Raw genomic sequence first — 23,402 nt, 5'->3', positions numbered from 1 at the left:
TTAAACTTTGATTAACACATCGTCCTATTGAGTACAATTTTACATTTGACTATTTATATTTTTTTTAAGAGAAACCATTTATTGATGAGCTCGATGTTTTATATTTTATTATTGAGACTAGCAATTATGTCAGAGTGTTAGAACGGGAAGAAAAATCGATAAAGTTAGACAGGGAAAGAGAGAGAATTGTTGACAAAAAGCCGAGTATAATAAGTTGATATAATACAAATTACCAAAGACTAGTCATTTAAGAATTAACATATGCATGTCTTTAGCATGATAGTAACAATGCTAACAATGTGGGGGGATAATGCAAACTACTACCACCTTTTTTAATAAATGACACCGTTGACTTTTTGTCACACGTTTGACCATTTGTTTTATTCAAAACATTTACGTAATTATTTTTTGTGAGTTGTTTTATCACTTAAAATACTTTTAGCATGATTTATATCTTATAGATTTGCATAAATTTTTTAAATAAGATAAATAGTCAAACATGTGACAAAAGGTTAACGACCGTAATCTATTAAAAAATATATTAAAAAATAGAGGGAGTACTTGTCTTTTTACTTACAATTCAGTGGCTTAAAAATAACAAGTTTGGTAACTGGTAAGTAGAATTACCCCTGAGTCTTTTCATAAACTAAGGGTGTGTTCGGCACCACATGTTCTCAACTCTTCTCCCTCGTGTTCCGCACGCACGCTTTTTAAACTGTTAAACGATGTGTTTTTTGTAAAAAGTTTCTATACGAAAGTTGTTTAAAAAAATCATATTGATCCATTTTATTTTTAAAAAATAGCTAATACTTAATTAATTACGCGCTAATTAAAAAAAGAAAATGCAAACTGGGAGAGAGAGAGAGTGAAGAGAGGAAGGGGAGGTATGACAAGTGGGTCCCATATTTTTAAAAAGAAAATACTTACTAGATTGCCACGCGTACGCCACGTAGGACAAAACCGCTCTGGATTAGGTCGAGGGGAGTGATTCGTCCGGTATTGAAAGTTCAGGGTGAGCAATGTCTGTTTTTCAAGTTTAGGGGGTAATTCGGTCGACCGCGATAGTTTAGTGGGTAATTCATACTTTTTTAAAAAAAAACACATGATAGATAACTCTCGTACTCGTATTATTCTGGTTGTTCACAGAGTACAAAACTATCTATAGACAGCAAAGCTATATATAGCTTTTGACCGTTAGAAATATGTGGGGTCGTACGAGATTCTCAAGCAAGGCGAGCAGAATTTCAGAAGCTGACGAGGAAAACAGAACAAAACAGGGGAGAAACAAGCCTACAGATGATGGCTCGGTCTATCCCGCCGGAGTCCGGTGACGAGAACGTCTCGGCTTCTGCCGATGGTGTGTATGCCTCCTTGTTCATTCTCTGCATGAATTGCCTTTCCTACACTGGGAATGCAAATGAAATTCTCTCGTGGTAGAAGATCGAAATTAAGCTACTAGCTAGTTTCTCTTGGAGAATGAAATCAACAACAGTTTTCTTCCACTTCCCATTTGTTCGTGCAAAATTGCTGCTAAAATATTTAACGATTTTACTCATGTTTCTTTTTTTTTCCCCAATGGAATCTGAACGGCTCAGTGTTGCTTTGCTAAAAACATGAGGGTTTGAGAACTTCTCTCGCAAAGACATGCAGGCGGCCTATTTTAGGGACAGAAGATGACAAAAGAACATCAAGGAAGAGGGCGTACGTGTAGAGAAAGACGGTGAAATATTTTGCCAGCCAGCCGGCCGGCCGGAGTCCGACGATCGAGCACATTCCGATGGACACTGCAGGCGGTACAACAAACCACGCCTAAAACCTCCTTTACTTGTAAGTCATCGTCGCAAAGTTCTACCACAAACAAGTGAAACGCATTGATCGTCAATTTCGTAAAAACACTTCAAATGCATAGATCATAAGCTTTCAAATCTCGGTTGCATATCGTTTGCTGGTTAGTTTGTTAGCCATAGTCAAGATTTGAATTTTGAAACTTTACTTGGGAGTTCTTTTTCATCGTAATCTATTTTTAGCATTAGCTTTTAAACTGCAAACAAATAGATATAAAAAGTTGTGATTAGTTCATTTTGGAATTTGGGATTATTTCATTCAATTTTGGGTCATTAGAGGAAACACTTTTAATCATTTAGATGGACATCCACCCATTTGTTGCCTGTCAAATTAAATGATTATGATTTTTTTTTAAAAAAATGGATAAGATATATTAATACTTCCTCTATTTCACAATGATAAGATATATTAGGGTGCCATCATTTGGCATATTGGTGGAATAAGCTAAACGGTATATTTGCAAATGAAAAGTAATTTGTGAATAAAATTTTTATATATGTGTTATTAGCGATCTAAAAGCAAAGGCTGAAAAATAACCTTCAATGAAAAAACCCTAAAATCAGCTTCAAATTTAATATTGAAAATTCAAATTTTGGCTGATAAGCATATGAATATGCCAAACGATGGAGACCTAATACGTTCCGTTCCACAATGAATCTAGACATATAGCATTGCCTACATTCATATAGATATAAAGAATCTAGACACATATTTGTCTAGATTCATTAGAGTATCTATATGAATGTGAACAGTGCTAGAAAAGTCTTACAATATGAAATAGGGGGAGTACATAATATGTCACTTCATAAACATACAAGTTTAAATTTGACTTCTATGAGTTCTAACAAAAACATAAAAAATTAACTCTAATTAGTATACGTATATACTCACAGTTAAATTTGTTTTTCTTACAACTCGTAAAAGTTAAATTTGAACTTGTTTGTTTAAGTGAATATTCATATTAATCTATCTTATCTTGTCAATTGTTTTGATTTATTATTTTGTAATTATCTAGTTGACATGTAATAAATATATGAACATATCCAACCGAATGATTAAAAGCCCTCTCCGGGTTATCAGCCATAATCACTATCAGAGTTTTGTGTGTGTGTGTGTGCGCACTGCAGAGGAGGGCATGGAGGAGGAGGTGAACGACCACCCGATCGAGGAGGTCCGGAACACGGTGCCGGTGACCGACGACCCGTCGGAGCCGTGCCTGACGTTCCGGGTGTGGGTGCTGGGGCTCTCGTCGTGCGTGTTCCTCGCCTTCGTCAACGAGTTCTTCATGTACCGGACCACGCAGCTGAGCATCGGCACGGTGGTGGTGCAAATCATCACGCTGCCCATCGGCCGCCTCATGGCGTCGACGCTGCCGGCGAGGCGCCTCCGCGTCGGCGGCTGGTCCTTCTCCCTCAACCCGGGGCCCTTCAGCCTCAAGGAGCATTGCCTCATCATCATCTTCGCCGGCGCCGGCGCCAGCGGCGTCTATGCCATGAACATCATCGCCATCGTCAAGGTGTTCTACAAGCGCCAGATCAGCCCCTACGCCGCCATGCTGCTCGCCCAGACCACCCAGGTTGCCACTCATGCATTGGTTGATTAGTAACAAATCGAAGACCTGATCAAACACACATTGATTAATCCAAAAATGGCCTTTTATTTGATTTCATACAGTTGCTTGGGTATGGATGGGCCGGATTGTTCAGGAAGTACCTGGTTGACTCAGCCTACATGTGGTGGCCGTCAAACCTCGTCCAAGTCACCCTCTTCAGGTAATGGTACTAATTACCAGCAGTTATTTTGTCGAAATATTTGTTTCTGAAAAATATATGATGCAAATGGGGAATGGGCAAACACAAACTTTATTTTGAGCATTTTTTTTTTTTGCGGGGAAACTTATAAGCAAAATTTGGAATGTTTGTCACGCAGGGCGATGCACGAGGAGGAGAAGAGGAACAAGGGGCAGCTGACGCGGCTGCAGTTCTTCATCATGGTGATGACGTGCAGCTTCGCCTACTATATCGTACCCAGCTACCTGTTCCCGGCGATCAGCACCATCTCGGTGCTGTGCTGGCTGTACAGGGACTCGGTGACGGCGCAGCAGATCGGCTCCGGCGCCTCGGGCCTCGGCGTCGGCTCCTTCGGCCTCGACTGGAACACCGTGGTGGGCTTCCTCGGCAACCCGCTGGCGTCGCCGGCGTTCGCCATCTTCAACGTCATGGCCGGCTTCGCGCTCAGCACCTACGTCGCCGTGCCGATCCTCTACTGGACCGACACCTACAACGCCAAGCGCTTCCCGCTCGTGTCGTCGCACGTCTTCAACGCCGCCGGCGGCCGCTACGACACCGCCCGCATCCTCGACCCGGCCACCTTCACGCTCAACCTCAGGGAGTACGACGCCTACGGCCGCATCAACCTCAGCATCCTCTTCGCCATCAACTACGGCATCGGCTTCGCGGGCCTCATGTCCACGCTCTCCCACGTCGCGCTCTACCACGGCAAGCAAGTTTTCCCGCACAAGCTCTTGCTAACTTAGTACTCCCGTCAGTCATAAATATTTGATATGTTTATGACAAGATTCAGCTAACCAGCTTGCAAAACTTTTGACTTCAATTTGTTCGAGCAGGGACATTTGGGGCTTGTGGCGGAAGGCAACGGCGGAGCAGGCGAACGGCGGCGGCAAGGAGCGCCAAGACGTGCACACGAGAATCATGAAGAGGAACTACAAGGCCGTGCCACAGTGGTGGTTTCACTTGATGCTGGCCATCGTGATGGCATTGTCGCTGTACACCTGTGAGGGGTTTGGCCGGCAGCTTCAGCTGCCATACTGGGGTCTCCTCCTTGCCTGTGCCATCGCCTTCACCTTCACGTTGCCCATCGGCGTCATCTCTGCCACGACCAACATGGTCAGCACAAGTAGAATTACTTTCTCTTTCAGCCTTGAATTAACGTTAACTAAGCTAGTATAGTAGTAAATTGCATTATTGTTGGTTGGTTGTTTCTTTCAGCAACCAGGGTTAAACATCATCACAGAGCTCATCATCGGGTACCTGTACCCGGGGAAGCCATTGGCGAATGTGGTGTTCAAGACCTACGGCTACATAAGCATGACTCAGGCGCTGACGTTTGTGTCGGATTTCAAGCTGGGGCACTACATGAAGATACCGCCCAGGTCCATGTTCATGGTGCAGCTGGCAGGGACGGTGGTGGCGTCGACGGTGCACTTCGCGACGGCGTGGTGGCTGCTGACGACGGTGAGGAACATCTGCGACGTGGACAGCCTGCCGCTGGGGAGCCCGTGGACGTGCCCCGGCGAGGACGTCTTCTACAACGCCTCCATCATCTGGGGCGTCGTCGGACCGCTCCGGATGTTTGGCCGTCTCGGCAACTACTGGCAGATGAACTACTTCTTCCTCGTCGGCGTCCTCGCGCCGGTGCCCGTCTGGCTGCTGTCGCGCCGGTACCCGCGCAGCGCGTTGCTCCGGGACATCAACCTGCCGCTCGTCCTCGCCGGCGCCAGCGGGCTGCTCCCGGCGAGGTCCGTCAACTTCGTCATGTGGGGGCTCGTCGGGTTCGTGTTCAACCACGTCGTGTACCGCCGGTGCAGGGCGTGGTGGATGCGGCATAACTACGTGCTCGCCGCGGGGCTCGACGCCGGCGTCGCCTTCATGGGCGTGCTCACCTTCGTCTCGCTAGGATACTTCGACATATACGGGGTGCAGTGGTGGGGTGGCGCCGCCGATGATCACTGCCCCTTGGCGTCGTGCCCCACAGCACCTGGGGTGTTTGCCAGGGGATGCCCGCCTGTACCTTCTTGATTGATCAGGACACCGCATCTACATGTATATACTCCATATGACAGATGGTTACTCAAATGTATATATTATATCCTCTTGTCTTCCTCTCTTTTGCCCCCTCCTCTTCATACACTGTAGATCCAATGGTCGCCACTCGCCAGCCGGCAGTGGTCACGGCCTCACCGGTGCATTACACCTGCAATGCAAAGTGGCTATGAGCCTATGAAGGTGTCAGTTTCTTAGACAGCGAGCCATGCTCGCATGTGCCTCTTTCCGCCTGCCTGCTTGGATCCTAATCTGGTCGGTCTTTGTGCTGTCCTCTGGTCTCTGGTTGCTATTGGCACAAATTGAGGACTTTTGGTTGTGTGTTGCAAGGCTTCATGTGAAAATATAGCTCAAAGCCAGTAGGGATGACCTCGAGAGGCATCGGTTCCTTATGGGATGGTTAATAAGGTTCTCTTTGATCTTGCCCCATTATGTCTCATTGGGTGAAAAACAATGATTCAGCTTATCAGAACGAATGACGACACTAAGTAATGGACGTACATCAGCATAGGTTTTTGCTTAGCATGGTTTTAGATCCAATATTTCTTGAAGCTAGGTATAACTCTAAAAATCCATGGATCTCGATTTGTGATTACACTTAGCTAAAGTACAAAATTTTAAGCTCCGGTCCAACAAAAATACCTCGAGGTATCAGTACCTCACGGTACCAAATTGTTTCCGTGGGTGAGGGCTGGATCGACAGAGGCGGCGGTGTGCGGAGAGAGGGGAAGAGAAAAAGGAAGGAGGAGGTGGCTACCTTGTGACGGCGCGGGAATTTGGATCGGCGGCGATGGCAGTGGGAGAGGGGAAGACAGAGAGAAAGAGAAAAGGGGGCATCGACGGATGAGGATTTGGGAGCGGGGAGGTGAGCTTGGGGTGGTGTAGCGAACAGCGAAGCTCGCCGGCCTTTTTATAGGCAAGCGTCGGCGCTATAGACGCGGGAGAGGCGGTTGCGCAGCTCCCAGTGCGGCATGGATGTGTTGGCCGTGGCAGCGACGTAGTGAACACTTGGTGCAGGTGGCAGCACCATGATGTTGCGGGGCAACGCGGGGAAGATGGGACACAGGGAGGCTGCGATGCGACGTGACGAGGATGGGTTGAATTTAACGGCGCCCTTTTCGCCGCCCAATTGGTCACCACCAGCTATTTAAGTGACGCGCCTCCAGTGGCGTCACTGTCCTTCTCCCGTCCTCCCCCCTCCCCCACACAAAATCCAAGCCGTTCACATGACTCCTATCCTCCACTCTTTGCTCTAGTGTCTTCCGTTCACATCGCCGGAATGCGCTCGCCTGCCTCCACGTCGCGTGGCGTCGGTAGGAGTTGGTCGCCAACCGCCACGCCGCGCTCGACATGGGGCTAATCATGGGGGGAAACCTCCTCCAGGCCGACCTCGAGGCCACCAAATAGCGCGCATCATCGCCAACCCCGATGAAGGCAGCGACGCGGAGGCTATCGATGAGTAGACCCGGTCATCGTTTCTCTCCCGCAACAGCACGGCCCTCCGCCGTCGCTCGGCTCCTGCTCCTGTCCCTCTGCAAACGAAGAGAAAGGAGAGGGAAAGAGAGATAGAAGGGAGAGAGAGAGGAGGAAGAAGGAAATGATAGAGGATGGCATGTAGGGTCCCAACATGACAGTGTGTCCCACAATTATTTGTGTGAACAACAAATGGGTCTTACATATTCTTTTAATTTTAATACCACATAAGTGCCACGTCAGCGTCACGTTGGATGAATACTAGGTCAACACCGCCACGTAAGCGCTACATAAGCAAAACCGCCCTCTAAAACCGTCAAGGGGGTCAAATTGCACCGGTTTTAATAGTTGAATGATCTGAGATATCCAGTATTGTAGTTCAGGGAGCGCCATGCGAAGTTACAACTGGACATGCAAGACAACATAGATCAATGGAAAGCTGACGAATATAGCTATAGTAGGGGAAGTAGTCTATCTTCTCCACCAAGCTGATATTCTAGGGTTTTGCTGGCTATAGCAATTGATTACGCAACTACGTACAAATACTTAATTAATCACATGCTAATGGACCGCTCCGTTTTCCGTGCGTACTGTTTAGGCGGGGAACCGACTAGAGCGAACACAACCTAAGAGCAAGTAGTAATTAGATGAGTAGTGAAGGTCAGTAGAAAAAAGTGAACGGTCGAGGGTTATGATTAGTTGGACAGAGAATGTTAGTGGAGAAGTTATATTTTAGAACAAATACTATAGGCTAAAAGTTATTATATTTTAGGATGGAGTAACTACTATATGAGTTGGTTGAGAGGTTATCAGATTGTATAACTGCAGACACCTTATAAGATATTTCCTCCATTTCATATTATAAGACTTTCTAGCATTGTCCGCATTCATATAGATATTAATGATCTAGACATATATGTGAATAGATTCATTAACATTACTCTTCGTTTCACAATGTAAATCATTCTAGCATTTCGTAGATTCATTAACATCAATATGAATGTGCGAAATACTAGAATGATTTACATTGTGAAACGAAGGAAGTATATGAACGTGAACAATACTAGAAAATCTTATAATATGAAACGAAGGGAATAATCTATACTTGGGTCCTATAGTGTATAGCTTGGTTCAATTGGTACACGTGCAGTGTGAACATCTTTGGAATAATAGTGTATTCTGCATCTCACCATGTCTCCAGTTAATATAGTGCAATTTAAATCAAACCAGATACTAATGAACTACACCGGCTGAAAATGCAATTATACCAAACTAGTTTATCCGAAGACTACTGAGCCCTGCAAGGAAAATATGCAACGATATATGGTAGCCATATAGCACCCAAGAAGTCAGCATTCATTAGCCTATAGCACCCAACCAACCTACAAAATTGCCAGCGCAGAAAATTGATACGCATACAAATTAAGATGCAAGCTGACCTCAATGGACACTAATGATTACGAAATTTTTAACTAAGAACAGAAGAAAAACGATGATATACTACTATGAATTCAAGATACTTCATCGCCATCATATCAAGCCTATGATAGGAAAGATCCACAGAAAATATGCTCCAGTTGCATCTCAAATCGACTAAATACGAGCTAAACTAACAGCCATAGTGACTTTGCTATCTAATCAAAGCATATGTGCGATCTCTTGAATTCTAAACACTGAAAAAGTGATTTTAAATTCTACAAGCCAATCTAACAGGAGTCAGGAGTGGTACAGCAACCTTAGCAGAGCCAATCTAACAGGCGTACATAAACCTTAGCAGAGCCAAATCTAGCAGGAGAGGTACATAACCTTAGCAGATTAAACTTCAACTCTTCTTTTCTAGCTGCAGATAATTTATCTTGCCTTGTCTAGTACCGACCTTCTGCAAGCTTATCTAACACACACATGGCAGCATCTGAAGCTGTCTACCTTGCATATGGATGATAACGACCAGAAGCACCAGCACCACTGCTACCATAGCCTCCTCTAGCACCATAGAGTCCACCCGTGCCAAAGCCAACACCAGCACCAGGACCTGAAGAAGAGTCATAACTAGGGCCATAGCTAGAACCACCAAAACCCCCAGCATCACGCCCATATGCACCACCTAAACCACCAGCATAACTGCCACCAGCATAACCACCACCAAAGCTTCCTCCATAAGTGCTACCAAAGCGACTAGAATAGAGAGATGATTCTCCACGATATCCTCCTAATGCTCCACCATAAGCACCATAGCCACTACCATAGTCACCAGGGCCATAAGAACTACTGTAACCACCAGGCCTAGTGCCAAAACTTCCAGGTGATCTATAGGGGCCAAAGCTACCACCATAATTATAAGAGTTGCCCAATCCATCATAACCATCCGCATGTGGACGGCCCCTAGGTTCACTATCAAATGAACGATGAGGTGGGTTAGAGGGTTTCTTTGGTTCGGCCTTCTTGATCTCCACCTACAGCAAAGCAAGAAAGTCAACCTATATTCTCTTAAGACCTTTCTACTTCCACGAAAATGGAGTGCTAATAACCTGCAGCCTATATAAGACAACGAATAAAGCAACAGAAACATAACAGCAAATCAGCAAGGGTTCTCCCAGAGGTAACTGGAAGAACACAGTTTATTAACATGTGCAGGCATAGTTGTACCAAACTAGTAGAATTACAAACTTCAAAAAGCAATACACCGAGTCTCACCTGAGAACCATTTAGATCAATCATATTGCCTTTCTTAGCTAATAATTCATCTACAGTTTTTTCTGCATCAAAGACTACAAATCCAAATCCTCGTGACCGGTTAGTTGAATGGTCACGAATGATTTCATGTTCCACCACCTTTCCAAATTTCGAAAAGAACTCCTTGAATTCATCTGTCAAATTATCGCATCAACATGTTCAGTATACTTATAAAATAATAATATGAGCTAGTCCATGGTTAGGCAAACAATATATACATGTAATACCTTCTTTCAAAGCAGATGGTAATCCACCAACAAATATTTTCTTCGTCTTGAAATCTTTTAGGGGGGCAGCACCCTTTGGAATAGTTCTCTTAATTTCAACCTGCATGTTTCACGTTGAATCATGTTACGATATAAACAGAGTGAGAGAAGCAATAGGCAATGCCTATTTTTTGCTAAAGGAAGTTGGACTAGTATATTAACTTATAAACTTATGACATACTCTGGTAACCGACATTCATACAACCAAGCTCAAAGGATCAAAAGAAGTCAGGTAGCAACAGGAATCAAACAATTTACCTCCTTTCCATTAATAACATGGTTGTCCTCAATCACTCTGTCAACAACAGCAGGATCTGCAAAGGTAATAAATCCAAATCCTCTGGGTTTCTGGGTAAAGCGGTCCTTCATTATGACGGCATCAACTATCTCCCCATACTTCCCAAAGTATTCTTTGAAAGTACCTGCATGTTCAAGAGCATAACGAAGAAGTTAACAGACAGCTAGAGTAAATCTGAATAAAACAAGCAATAAAAAAATAGCCTCAGATTTTTTACTTCTTATATAAATCTTAGAATACAAGATACAGACCAATGAAAAAATAATTTCCGAGGGCCACACGAAGATCAGTACAAAAAAATTTGACCTTTTGTATGATAGGTAACAAGTGCACATGAAACCCAATTAAATAATTCACAACATGAAAAAGGCAAAGCATATTTGGTAGAATAGAAGTATCAGACATCTATTATCAACAAATACATCAGCTATTGCTTTACTAAAAGTTTTAAGCTATGATGATACCAACCTAAAAGATAAGCAAATACAGTTGATTCCATAATAAAATATCACAATTTATCTTCGTATAATACTCATGGCTCATTTTCTCCCGAAAATTAGGCGGGCCCTAACAGTGCACACAAAACTTCCGTTTCCTATATGTATGGGTGGCAACGGGGTGGGGCGGGGTGGGGCGGGGTGGGGCAGGGCCGGGTTGGGTTGGAATGCCCCCGCCCCCGCCCTCATGAGGGTATCCCTGCCCCCACCCCCACAAAGGAAGTCGGGTGAAAAACATCACCCGTCCCCGCCCCCACAGGGGACCCGGCGGGTGATCGGGGCCCCGCATCACCCGGATGGAGTTAATACTTCATAAAAATATTGCAATACACTAAATAATACTCCCTCCGTATTTTAATGTATGACGCCGTTGACTTTTTGACAAACGTTTGACCTTTCGTCTTATTCAAAAAATTTATGTAATTATAATTTATTTTATTGTGAATTGATTTATCATCAAATGTTCTTTAAGCATGACATAAGTATTTTTATATTTGCATAAAAATTTTGAATAAGACGAGTGGTCAAACGTTGGTTCAAAAGTCAACGGCGTCATACATTAAAATACGGAGGGGTATGGTAAAATTTCAATAGCCCCCGACGAAGTGGGTTGGTTGAAGGAAGGAAAGGGATTACAGTTGAGAACTAGGGTGTTGAGCTTTTATATGTCAATTTTGAATGGGCTTGTTGGGTCTATATTATTGTAATGGGCTACTTTTAGAGAAGTTTCTCACATATGGGGCCCCTCCAGGTCACCTGCGGGTTAATTCTGATCCCCGCCCCCGTCCCCATCCACCCGCGGGTGAGAATCCCCCCCCCCCCCCGACCCCAACCCTGACCCCATAGGGGCGGGTCCCTGGCCCCAACGGGGAAATTGCTACCCCTACCTATATGTCTGGCACTGGTTGCAAGGAAAGGATTAGTGCAGGACCTCTCTGCCATCCTCACTGCCACATGCCAAATTTGTAAAAAGGTTAATGGAAGTCCCTACTGTTGTCGAGCAGTACACCTTTGAAAGACGCTATTCCCTTTGACTTTTTCACAAATCTTGCTGACAAGCCAAATTTGAGCAAGATGAGGTCTACATGACAAATGTAGGTTCAAAAATATTGTTTGGTCCAACCACAGTGCCAGTACCCTATATCACACATATATTAGTTTTTATTTGGTGCAGCATGAATTGTTAACGGAACAACTGTATTTGTCGCTACGTAGTGCATCCCAGAATATGCCAAAGCATGCCACCAAAGCTAAGGTCGCAAAATTGCCATGCTCTTAATCAAGAGAAGAGCTATTCTCCACCGGGCCAACTAGACCAGATCAAGGAAATTATTACCTCCAGAACTAGGTCAATCGCAACATATAAAAGCTAAAAACATGAAGATCTGAACAAGAACCGAACCATAAATAACTAATCAAGCATACGCCAAAACAGCCAGTAAACACGAGGGAGAAAGTGAATCTATAGCAGATCTGGACTTACCCATGGTGGTGTCCTTAGGCAGCCCGCCGATGAAGATTTTGCTGCAGGAAGAGCAAACCAAAGACAAAACCACACGAAAAAATACATCAGAAAAATAATGCCGAAAGATTTCGGAACCGAGCCACCGTAAGGAGCGAGGTGGGGATCTGGGGGAGGGGAGAAAGGCGAGAGGACTGACGCTGGGCTGGCGCCGTCGTGCTCCTTCATCTTGCCGCCGGCCATGGCGATAGAGAGAGATCAGACGGGCTAGGGTTTCGCGTTTCGTTGGAAGAGGCGGGTGGAAGGGGAGGACGCGTGAGATTGGGGATTTTTATCTGCCAGTGGAATTGGGATCCGGAAGCGCCTAATTTATGTCGGTTTCGACTTTGGACTTTGGACGATGATGGCCACTGACCACCACGCGAACGTTCGCGCCGAACGTTCGCGCGGAACGTGGTCGCACGAACGCAGGGCTAGGCTGAGTTCGGGAGTAACTCACCTACCCCACACGTAAAACGGAGCAATACATTTTCTCATGATTAATTAAGTATTTACTAATTATATTTAAAATATAGATTAATATAATTTTTTAAAACAACTTTCGTATATTTTTTTTTGCAAAAACCACACCGTTTAGCATTTTGAAAAAAGTGAGTGCGGAAAATGAGGGTGGTAAATTGGAAAAGTTGGTAAAAGAACTCAGCCGAATACGTAAGGAGTGGGCATAAATAAATCTCTAGCAAGACTAGCAGATTGGAACAGAATTAAGGCTTCTTGCAATCAGTTAACTTTAAATGATAAAAAAGATGTGGTTGTGTGGAATCTGACAAAAAATGGATTGTTCAGTGTTAAATCCTTTTATACAGCTCTGAAACTTCAGGAAACATCCTCCATGACAGGGGTATACATAAGAAAATCTGGAAAATCAAGATTCCTTTAAAAGTTAGGATTTTCATGTGGTTGATGTTAAAAGAGAGTATTCTAACAAAAGACAATTTGATAAAAAGGGGTGGAAAAAAGGAAACAACTTATGCCAGTTCTGTGAACAAAAAGAGACAATCCAACATTTATTTTTCGAATGTCCAATAGTAAGGTTCACCTGGAACGTTGTGATTTGCGCTTTTGGAATGAAACAGATCAAAGACCTGAAACACATGCTGAACTCTTGGATTCGATCTTGTGACAAAACCACAAAACAGCTAATGTTGGTTGGTGTGGCTGCTATAATTTGGGCCACTTGGAAAGCTAGAAACAAAGCTTGTTTCAATCAAATTTTACCACATAATCCAACTAATATTTTATATAATGCTTGTGCACTAATGATTGACTGGTCTATTTTACAGAGTTCGGAGGAAAAGCGAAGAAAGTTGAAGTGGGGAGCTTAATTGCTAAAGCAAATAGCAAGTGAAGTCTTCAAGTCTCAGTTTGGATGGTGCCTGGGACAGAGAAGATTACTGAATAGCTGATATAGAGCAGGAAGATCTGGAGAACGAAGTTGATGAAGGGCCTGTTTGGCACAGCTCCAGCTCCAGCTCCACCCCTCCTGGAGCTGGAGCTCAGCCAAACAGTTTCAGCTTCAATAAAACTGGGAGTGGAGTTGGGTGGAGCTCTCTCACAAAATGAACTGGAGTTGTGGAGCTAGGTTTAGGCAGCTCCACAACTCCACTCCAGACCCAATTCCTGGAGTTAAATTTAGGAGTTGGAGCTGTACCAAACAGGCCCGAAATCTTGTGTTGTGATCGATGGTCTTTTTGGCTTGCTCTACGTAGCAGTTGAGGGGGGTTTCCTGTAAAAAACAGTTTGTTGTTTCGGGCATTTCATGCTGTTTTTTTTCTTTCTTCTTTGTTTGCTCCATGTGAGCCCCTGGGGAGAGTTTTCTCCTCGGGTCTAAGACCTTAAATTTCCACATTTCTTTAATGGAAATGGAGGGCTTTTTGCCCTTTGCTTAAAAAAATAAATCTCTAGCAAGAAGATTTGGTATTTGGTAATACTTTGATTTTTTTATAATAATAAATTTGTTTGGTTTGTAACCTTGCCAAATAATGACAAGTAATTTTGAGAACCACTATAGCACTTTGTTTAATAAACGATGTATGGCATATGACATTTCCTTTTCTTAATCCGGAAAATGGGAAAATATTGAGAGGATAATTTTTTTTATTATTTTTACTTCCTATCTTAGTTATGCAGTACAACGGTTTCTAAAATGAATCATCATTACATTCTCTTTCTCCACGAGGGCGGTGACCTCCCAACTCCACTACTCATTGTCGATGGATTGACACCTCTGGGTAGATCTGCACCCATGCGACTGAGGTAGCCCCTTCCCCCCTCCCCCGGCATATGTAAGTGTGATGCACCCCCTACATCTCTTTCTCCCTCCTTTTCTTACACAACGTCCTCCCATTTATTCCATCTCCTTCCCCTTTTCTTGCACTACATCCTCCCATTTATTCCATCTCCTTCCCCTTTTCTTACACTACGTCCTCACATTTATTCCATCTCCTTCTGTAGCAACCTGATTCTCGTTCTGGAGACTAAACTCTCCAAGACAATGAGAAAGAAGAGGAAGATGCTAGACAAGGTGAGAAAGGACACCTTCCCTGGATCGCAGTCGAAGTGTGAGATTTTGATAGCCGATTCACGGCTCCCGTCCTTATTAGATCCAACTCTTGCATCCTTAGAACTGACTGAACATAGGGATGCCAAGACAGGAAAGAATTTGTCGAAGACATCACAAGACGATAAAGCAAGCCGATGACGATGAGGAGGTTAGTTGTTTTTCTTTTTGTCTTTTATGTGTTATGCTCTAATAACAATGTCACCTTGCGATAGAAATTTATACCTGATGAGGCTCACGCCAAATAGGGAATATACTCTCTGACAAGTGAACATTCTATGCTTTTCTTTGCCTACTATCTTTGTTGGGTTGGTCCCCAACATATCACATGGATGCATTCGTGGATGAAATCTGAGTTCAAAATGCAAGACTTGTGCAAAACTAAGTATTGCTTAAGCTTGTAGCTTGAGCATATCCCTGAAGGGGTCTTAGTGCACCAGTCAACCTACACATAGAAAGTGTTGGAACAATTTTGCTTTAAAAAAAAATCCTTCGAAAACCCTCATGGTAGACCAAGAGAAGAGGAGGAGGAAGTCCTTGGATCAGAATTTCCATACTTGAGTGTAATAGGAGCGCTCATGTACCTTGCAAATTGCACAAGACTGGACATAGCATTTGTCGGCAACTTACTTGGAAGGGCATCAAGGATATCCTTTGTTATCTTCAAGGAAGCAAGGACATGGGACTATTCTACAGAAATAACCAAGATCTCACCTTGGTAGGATATGCAGATGTTGGGTACCTATTACACCCACATATAGCCAAGTCACAGACTGGTTATGTTTTCCTATGTGGAGGAACAACAATTTCCTGAAAATCATCAAAACAAAATATTGTAGCAATTGCGTTGAACCACTCGAAAAATCTTCGCACTATACGAAGCCTCTTGCAAATGTGCATGGCTTTGTAGGATGATTCACCACATTCAACAATCATGTGAATTGAACACCATCCAGACCCCTACAATTATTTATGAAGATAATGCAGCGTGTGTCACACAAGTGGAAATGGGTTACGTGAAAAGTAATCTCACCAAGCATATCAACCCCAAGTTCTTCTATGCTCACGAACTGCATAAGACGAATGAATTAAAGTATTGCATACCAAGTCCTGTGAAAATCTTGCAGATTTATTCACTAAGTCATTACCGACATCCCTTTTGAAAGATGCATCCAAGGGATTGGGATGATGAGACTTAGAGAAGTGCAAAAGGAGAATTTTGCTAACTCACTTGCTAAACTTAATCCAAATTCCAGAATGACAAAGTACCCAATAAGAATAATGGTGTGGGTTGTACTCTTTCTCTTATATAAGTTTTCTCGCAGTTTCTTATTAAGGTTTTTAATGAGACAATATATCCGTGCAACACACAAAATGTATGCTATGTACTCTTTCTTCAATTATTTCCCACTAGGTTTTTAAGAAGTTTTAATGATGCATAAGCAATACGTGGTGAAGATCCAAGGAAGAATGTGAGAAATTTGGACTTTGGCCCATGAAGGCCAGTCTAAATGTCCAATACATCAATTGTCCCTCACCCTATTTTCTATATATAATAATTGACTATATATAAAGGGAGGGGGACACCCTATTTTTTATATATAATAATTGACTATATAAAGGAAGAAGAGCTGAGGCTTCGTGTGCATACGCAATCCTTTTAAACTGCTGTACGTAGTAGAGCAGTTGCGTAATAAAGGGATGGCCTAGTTATGCGTACTTATTTTCTAAGTATAACAAAAGTTGCTAAGTTTATCTAGGAGTCTAAGAACAAGTCTAATCGTAGTTCACAACCAATTTGGGGGCTGCTAGCTGGCGCACTAATGACGGCCAGCGGCGAGCACTTCCCTCCTATAACTACTCTATATTAGTTAACACTTAACACTAATGACGGGTAATTAGAGAATATTCTCAAGATTTTTCTTTCTTTTTGGGAGATTTTTTTACTAACAGATTGAAAATTTATAAGTCAAATTTGAAAACTTTCGATTTAAGATTTAAATTTTAAAGTCAAATTTTGAAAACTTTCAGCTCGAGATTTGAAAACTTTTAACTCAGATTCGAAAACTTTCACGTCCAGATTTGAAAAATTTGAAAACTTTCAACTTGAGATTTGAAAATTTTCAACTCGAGATATGAAAACTTTAAACTCGAGATTCGAAAACTTATAAGTCTAGATTTGAAATATTTGAAAACTTTCAACTTGAGATTTGAAAATTTTTCAACTCGAGATTTGAAAACTTTCAAATCCAAATTTGAAAATTTTAAAGTTAAGATTTAAAAATTACTAGTAAACTAATCACTAACTTAATCTAAACTAATTACTATTTTTTCCCCTGTCCATAGGGCAGGAATGGCAAAAACAGCAAAAAAAAAAAAAAAAAAAGGAAAAAAAAAGAAGAAAGAGCGGCGTCCCAAAAAAAAAGAAGAAAGAGAGAAGAAGTGTGCGCGCGTGCGTGAACCTTGTGGGCCAAAGGTACGTGCCGGCAGCCTTATGGGCCGGAAGTACGCATTGGCAACACATGCGCGCCAACTAGCATTCACGCCAATTTGAAATCCCAACCAATCAACAAAAAACATGTTTTACTTTTTTTTTCCCATTATGCCTCCATACATAGGTTCCTTTTTTTAGCCTGAAAATAGGTCGCTTCCCCCTCGTAGTTGATATGTTTTACGGTTCACAGGATAAACACAGAAAAATGGGAACAGATAAAAAATAAGATACTAGGAAGCAGCCATATGGGTGATTCACAAGTCTACAAAGATAGGAGTACCACATACCAGCTATGATTCCCACGTAAACAGCGTTTCACCAGTTCTTTTCACAAGGTTAAGATCACAGTGGTTGCGTAGAACGTCTGGAATAAAATCAAATGCATTTCCACCATATGTTTGCACTTTGCACTCGACTTTTGTCTTGTCAAATCTATAACATTAAGGTGATCATGAACATTCATTGCACCATACTGATAAAACGAGATTGGGTATCTGACAACTAATAATCTAAACAAAGTTTGTGCAGTACCATGCAATGGTTGCTCTGCAACTCAGTACATAAAAAAACAAAAACAAAAAAATGGCAAACAAAATTCCTCCATTAAATATTAGGTTCATATGGTTCCAAAGTAGCCATAGAAAATATCCAGGTAGATCAATAGGACAAAGATGCTTGAACTAGTTTCCTCCTTAGTTGGTTACTCTGTACTTCTGCAAATGGGAAAAGTTCAAATTAGACCTTAGCAATTGATCCATGTATGCAATAATTATTGTCAACAGCTGAATCAAACAGAGTAAATGGAAGTTCAACCAGATTATCTTAAGAGCAACTGAAATAAAATTGCAAATTCAAGTCAACAGAGATGTTTCCCATTATCTTGTGGTAAATGAAATTCAGCGGAGTTACACCCGCTGAGTCAAAGCGCCACTTACAAAACTCCTAAGACATGAAAATGCAATAATGCATAATTTAAGCTATATCAATACTGAACAGATCATAAATTGCCTTTAAACTCGATTTGTGACAATGCATTGCACAGTGCAAGCAAAAGGCATGGATGGAAGTGGTTACTACAGTATCTTACAGTGTGAAGAAAGACCATAAAAGTTTAACCACAACAGTCAGAGATGGATAATAAAAAAATATACCTTAACAGTGTTAAGCAGAATCTTTGCTTCACTGTTGTTATTGAAGTGGTCACGAATAGGCTGAAAATAGAAAGGATAACATTATTAAGACAAGATAAGCTATTGGAACCATACCGTGCAAGGTCTTGATAATAAACACCACATCATTATCCAATGAAAACAGGTCAATACAAAATACACTAGTGCGAAATTGATACCACATCAATAAAAATAATCCATCAAAACTAGAGAAAATGACAATAGTCAAATGAAGCAAACAACAAATAGGCACCATATTATTGAACAGAAAGCCAAATGTGGGAAACTTTACCTGCAATATTTGGTTTATTGCTTTTGCTAGAGCTGGCTTAACATCAGCAGGATGCAAAGCACCAGTCTTATAATCATCGATGAGTTCATCCATGTTTGTAAATGTCCTGTTTAACATCAATATGCAAAAAAGTTTAACATCGATGCTTTGCCTTGTCATGTCAGAAGATCAATAATAGACTAACTTAATGTGCTCTGATTAACAGACTGGTGGCATAGGCAACTAACTTAATGATTGAGCCAATTGATGGTAAATAGGAAAAATTCCAAGTTATGTAGCTCAGAACAGAACATTTACTTGTTACCGCCATTTGCTTCCTTCCGAACCACCTCAAACATTTCAAACCAAGGGAAAACAATATACTTGATGTACTCCAAGCATGGGTTCCCATCAACCACGTTGGGAGGGCAAAATGCTTGTTTTATCTTCAAATTTACCTGAGCCTGCAATAAATTAAGCCATGAATAAATTTAGAACTAGTTTGGGTAGTGATGAATACATGCTCTGATTACAAGTACATAACAGAAGCTGCTATAGAAGACCAAAAAGAAAAGAATTAGCAAATTGTAGAAACATACTCCCATCTTCCTAAATTGATCATCATATATGTTTATACACCAAGACCAAGGATAATTTAAATCACATCAATCAGGACATCATGCACACATTCTCCCACAATACATGCATCGATTAAAACACCATGCCAATTACACATTAGCATGCTCACATTCTCCCATGCTGCACTAATTGTATTATGATGAAATCCGTGTCCATGCGGTTATATGATGATCAATTTGAGAAATTTTGAGTTCCACTATATGATGATCAATTTGGGAAGGAGGGAGTAAATGAGAATTTTATTTATCCACTAGAATAAGCAAAAGGAAAAGAAAAACTGCAAATCAGCATGTAAGGTTGCCATAGTAGCCATTCAAAACAACATAGGTGTCTATCAACCCGCATCAGGAAACTAAAACCAAAGTAAAATCACCAGAAAAAACATAAAATTATAGCACTTAGATGATGACCTCTCCTAGGTAAATACCCTTAAAACATTCCACTATTTCTTAGGAAGGGTCTAGCTTGCCCAAAGATTGGGATGGTCCCGAGTAAAGGCACAGTTTTTTTTTTTTCACAAAGCATAGTCAATGGGGTCACCTTTAGTTGTTCCTATCTCACTTATCAGTTAGTACTTTCTTTCATCCAAGTTAGTGAACTTTCAGCAGTTATCCAACACTGAAAACAGAAGGATACACTACTATTGGACAGCCCTTGCTGCCTAAACTTGTGTTATGAAAGGCATACCGCGTAATAAATATGTTCTTTTATATTACAATAGTGGGTGTCACAAGGTTCAGAAGTTATAGAAATTGATACTTGAATAACAGGAAAACCTCGTCATCTTCCATAAAAATGGCTGAGGATGGATCACTCTTTGACATCTTTTCCTGGCCCTCCTTAAAACCAGGGAGCATGTCTGCAATTCACGTTAAGGGAGTAATACAATTTTTGACAATGTTTTTTTTTTTTCAGAAAGAAGGCTTAGCATCCCAATTAATTTGACAGACCAAAAGAAAAGTGTCCCGCGCTGTTTAATTACAGAAGATAAAGGTTTAATCAACATGCAAGGGCAGATTAGGATACGATGTGACAAAATAATCGGTTTGTTTTTCCTTTTGATGTCGGTACAGTACTCCCTGGCTAGCACATTGACCTTCCTTTGGTCCATGCCCAACTGGCAAATGTCTGCCTACAAAAGGAAGGGATAATTAGAATAAGCTTCATGCCTATATGAAATTCTGGATTACAGATTCATGTACACACGCTCTCTTTACACTGTGACTCAAGGTACTTCTCAAAAGGCATGGTGTGCAATAGCATAAATTTACTAACCTTCAAGAAAAATATATCAGCACACTGCATACAAGGATAGAATATTTGGGCAGCTGTCAACTCATCCGAATCATTTCGACCCATAATCTGACAACATCTGTGAGCCAAAAATATATACTCACTTGCAAGTTATAAAATTGCAGTTACACTTCAGGCTTTGGAAGTGAAGAAGCCATTAGACGAACATATGCAATCCAAATGTGGTTACCTCATTATTCTTTTGACATTATTTTTACAGGCAATGTCCATTACAAGTGGCCAATATTCATTTGCACGATTATTGATTTCTTCTGAGGACCACAAGAATTCCACACCATCAAGATTCATACCAGCTGCTCTCCAAATCTCAATCATGTACCGTCCAACAGTCTGGATTTTTTTTAGATCACCCCCCATCTTATTGTTGAGCTGAGCAAACCAGTCTGCTATCCAAATTTTTACTTTGCATCCAGCCCTGACCATCTTGTTAACATTGATTGTCTTCACAATGCCCTGACAATATACAAGATGATCAATCAAAACAATCATTTGTTCAAATATTGTAAGCCTAAAACTTTTGCACATCTAAGCTTCATGCATCACTAAAAAAAACAGCCCACAATGAGTCATGGCAGAAGAGGAAGAACACAACAAGCTCATGTAGTGAATGTTGTAGCCAAAGATGAGGTAATGCAGCATGTTTTCAATTTGTGGAACAAGAATAAACCTCAAAGTATAGGAACAGTGAACTAGAGTATTCTTCTTCTCTGGTCGTGGTTCTTAGAAAAATATCACCATCATAGTTGTTTACTATCCAAACCAATGCACGCACCGTCTAGCATATATCAGATTAACATATGCACCAAACTTAGTTTCACCCATCTGGTCCATACAGTGAATAAAGCAAACTTTATAGGTCTATAGGTACATCCAACCCAAATTTCAAATTTATTTGCACAGAGAACTTAAAGCAAGCATATTAGTGCAAATCTCCACTCCCCAGCTAGGTGAAATCATGGTAATTCCATTGAATCTTTATGTAGAGACCAAGTTAACTTCTCAGTAAGTAGCATTCCAGAGAAAAACATCATGTACCACATAAATTATCAGGTAAAATCCATTTTTATCCCTTGAACTTTCACTAAATTCCTATTTTCAACCTCAACTACGAACCCATATATTTTTCAACCCCAAACCTTAAAAACCGGGTCAAGTCCCAAGACTAATATTTTAATGGTGTTTTTTACCACATCTAAAACAACAAAAATATGTTAAACTATTCTAGTTGCTAATATTATAGTGACTCAACATGCCAAACATTTCCCGGGGAAATCCACCCCCCCCCCCCCCCCCCCCCAAATCTTCAATCCTCACACAATGTAGTGATAAGAGAAGGAGATGCAAGGAAGAAGGATATAAAGCATATGATATGTGAAGCAATGCCGTGCTAGCAACCAATATAGCATAGCAATGTGATTCTCAACATGGATAAAACCACAACTAAAAACAATCATGGGAGAAGTTTGTCTGGTTTCAAAAGTTTAGGCTGTTTTATAGTTCAAGGTGAAAGATGAACTTTGATGGAAGTTTGAGGCCTAAAAATGGACTTTACCCTAAATGAACTCGGTAGCCACATAGGAGCACATTTTGATGATAATAATACCCTACAAAGTACAAATGTGCATATCCCTTCAAAAAATTGCATTGAAGATTGAAACTTTGGAAGAAAAATTCTATATTTCACCTGTCCTGATAAATTTATGCTGGTACTTTTTAATTTCCCCCATGATGAATTGAACTCTAGTCTCTAGGCAGCCGATGCGAAATTCGATTTCTTCTACAAGAAACTTATAACTATTTCAGTTCAAGTTGCAACATAAGTAGCAACACAGATAGTTGAGACCTTGAGCCTCCGTTTGGCTACGCGGTGGATTCAGATAATCCCAATAGCTTTACAAATTTTGGTGTCTGGCAAACTGATTTTTCCTTTAGTTTGGTGTTACAAAGGGTAATATTATTACAGTTTGAAAATATAAAACAATTGAGGGAATTATGAGGGTTAGATAACATATTTTAAAACAATTCGATCGGCAAAACAAACAAAGAAAGATTGTAAGTTTTAGTTTGCACAGCAATTTAAAAAAGGATAAGCACAGGGCAGCAACCACAAACCGAGCCTGGGAATTAGATCGATCTAAAGGGGGGAGAGGCGGCGGATTCACCGAACCTGGGCAATGTGCATGCGGCCGGAGGGCTCAAATCCGTCGTAGCAGATGGGGACGGGCTTTTTCTGCAGCAGATTCATGAGCTCGTCCTCCTGGATACACTCCTCGCCGATGCCCCGCAGCAACTCGAACCGGTCTTGGAGGCTCATGGCCGCCATGCCCGGGGCGAGGTCCTCTACGGCGGAAGAAGAGGAGGACGCCGAGGCGTCGGCGGAGCTACCGGACGGCGCCGAAGGGTCCATGTCGGCGGCGGCGGCGGGCCTGCGTGGGCTGGCTGTGTCCTTCCTTCCTGTAGTATGTGCGAGGCGGCGGGC

The 23,402-nt window shown here is 41.9% G+C and overlaps 3 protein-coding genes across 6 annotated transcripts; 1 reads left to right on the top strand and 2 right to left on the bottom strand.

Annotated features, from left to right (window-relative positions):
* Positions 1–1,217: 1,217 nt before the first annotated feature.
* Positions 1,218–5,751, top strand: LOC9269293 (oligopeptide transporter 1). 3 transcript variants are annotated; one of them, XM_066303838.1, is made up of 7 exons: positions 1,218–1,357; positions 1,651–1,827; positions 2,973–3,421; positions 3,520–3,617; positions 3,775–4,347; positions 4,472–4,751; positions 4,854–5,751. In XM_066303838.1, exons 3-7 carry the CDS (start codon positions 2,981–2,983, stop codon positions 5,661–5,663), a joined length of 2,202 nt encoding a protein of 733 aa, XP_066159935.1. In that variant the 5' UTR covers positions 1,218–1,357; positions 1,651–1,827; positions 2,973–2,980; the 3' UTR covers positions 5,664–5,751. The 3 variants fall into 3 exon arrangements, with proteins under 3 accessions (XP_066159935.1, XP_015650998.1, XP_066159936.1); XM_015795512.3 differs by having other exon boundaries at positions 1,225–1,357; positions 1,596–1,827; XM_066303839.1 differs by having other exon boundaries at positions 1,230–1,357; positions 1,643–1,827.
* Positions 5,752–8,658: 2,907 nt separating this feature from the next.
* Positions 8,659–12,756, bottom strand: LOC4345254 (heterogeneous nuclear ribonucleoprotein 1). Its single transcript, XM_015795515.3, has 6 exons — positions 12,616–12,756; positions 12,438–12,478; positions 10,418–10,581; positions 10,121–10,220; positions 9,855–10,027; positions 8,659–9,613 (listed from the first exon to the last, which is right to left on the bottom strand). The coding sequence occupies exons 1-6, from the start codon at positions 12,657–12,659 to the stop codon at positions 9,083–9,085; spliced, it is 1,053 nt and encodes a 350-aa protein (XP_015651001.1). The 5' UTR covers positions 12,660–12,756; the 3' UTR covers positions 8,659–9,082.
* Positions 12,757–17,895: 5,139 nt separating this feature from the next.
* LOC9271247 (tyrosine--tRNA ligase 1, cytoplasmic) lies at positions 17,896–23,402 on the bottom strand. Of its 2 annotated transcripts, none has more exons than XR_010734433.1 (9): positions 23,091–23,402; positions 21,093–21,376; positions 20,885–20,981; positions 20,636–20,741; positions 20,386–20,468; positions 19,219–19,434; positions 18,992–19,097; positions 18,682–18,741; positions 17,896–18,243 (listed from the first exon to the last, which is right to left on the bottom strand). XR_010734433.1 is itself a non-coding variant. In XM_015794773.3 (9 exons), exons 1-9 carry the CDS (start codon positions 23,328–23,330, stop codon positions 18,223–18,225), a joined length of 1,143 nt encoding a protein of 380 aa, XP_015650259.1. In that variant the 5' UTR covers positions 23,331–23,402; the 3' UTR covers positions 17,896–18,222. The 2 variants fall into 2 exon arrangements, 1 of the variants encoding a protein (XP_015650259.1); XM_015794773.3 differs by having other exon boundaries at positions 19,289–19,434.

The sequence above is a fragment of the Oryza sativa genome, chromosome 8 (genome assembly GCF_034140825.1).
Source record: "Oryza sativa Japonica Group chromosome 8, ASM3414082v1".
NCBI classification, from domain to species: Eukaryota; Viridiplantae; Streptophyta; class Magnoliopsida; order Poales; family Poaceae; genus Oryza; species Oryza sativa.
Note: the sequence above shows the minus strand (reverse complement) of the source record. Positions and strands in the feature narration are given on the sequence as shown.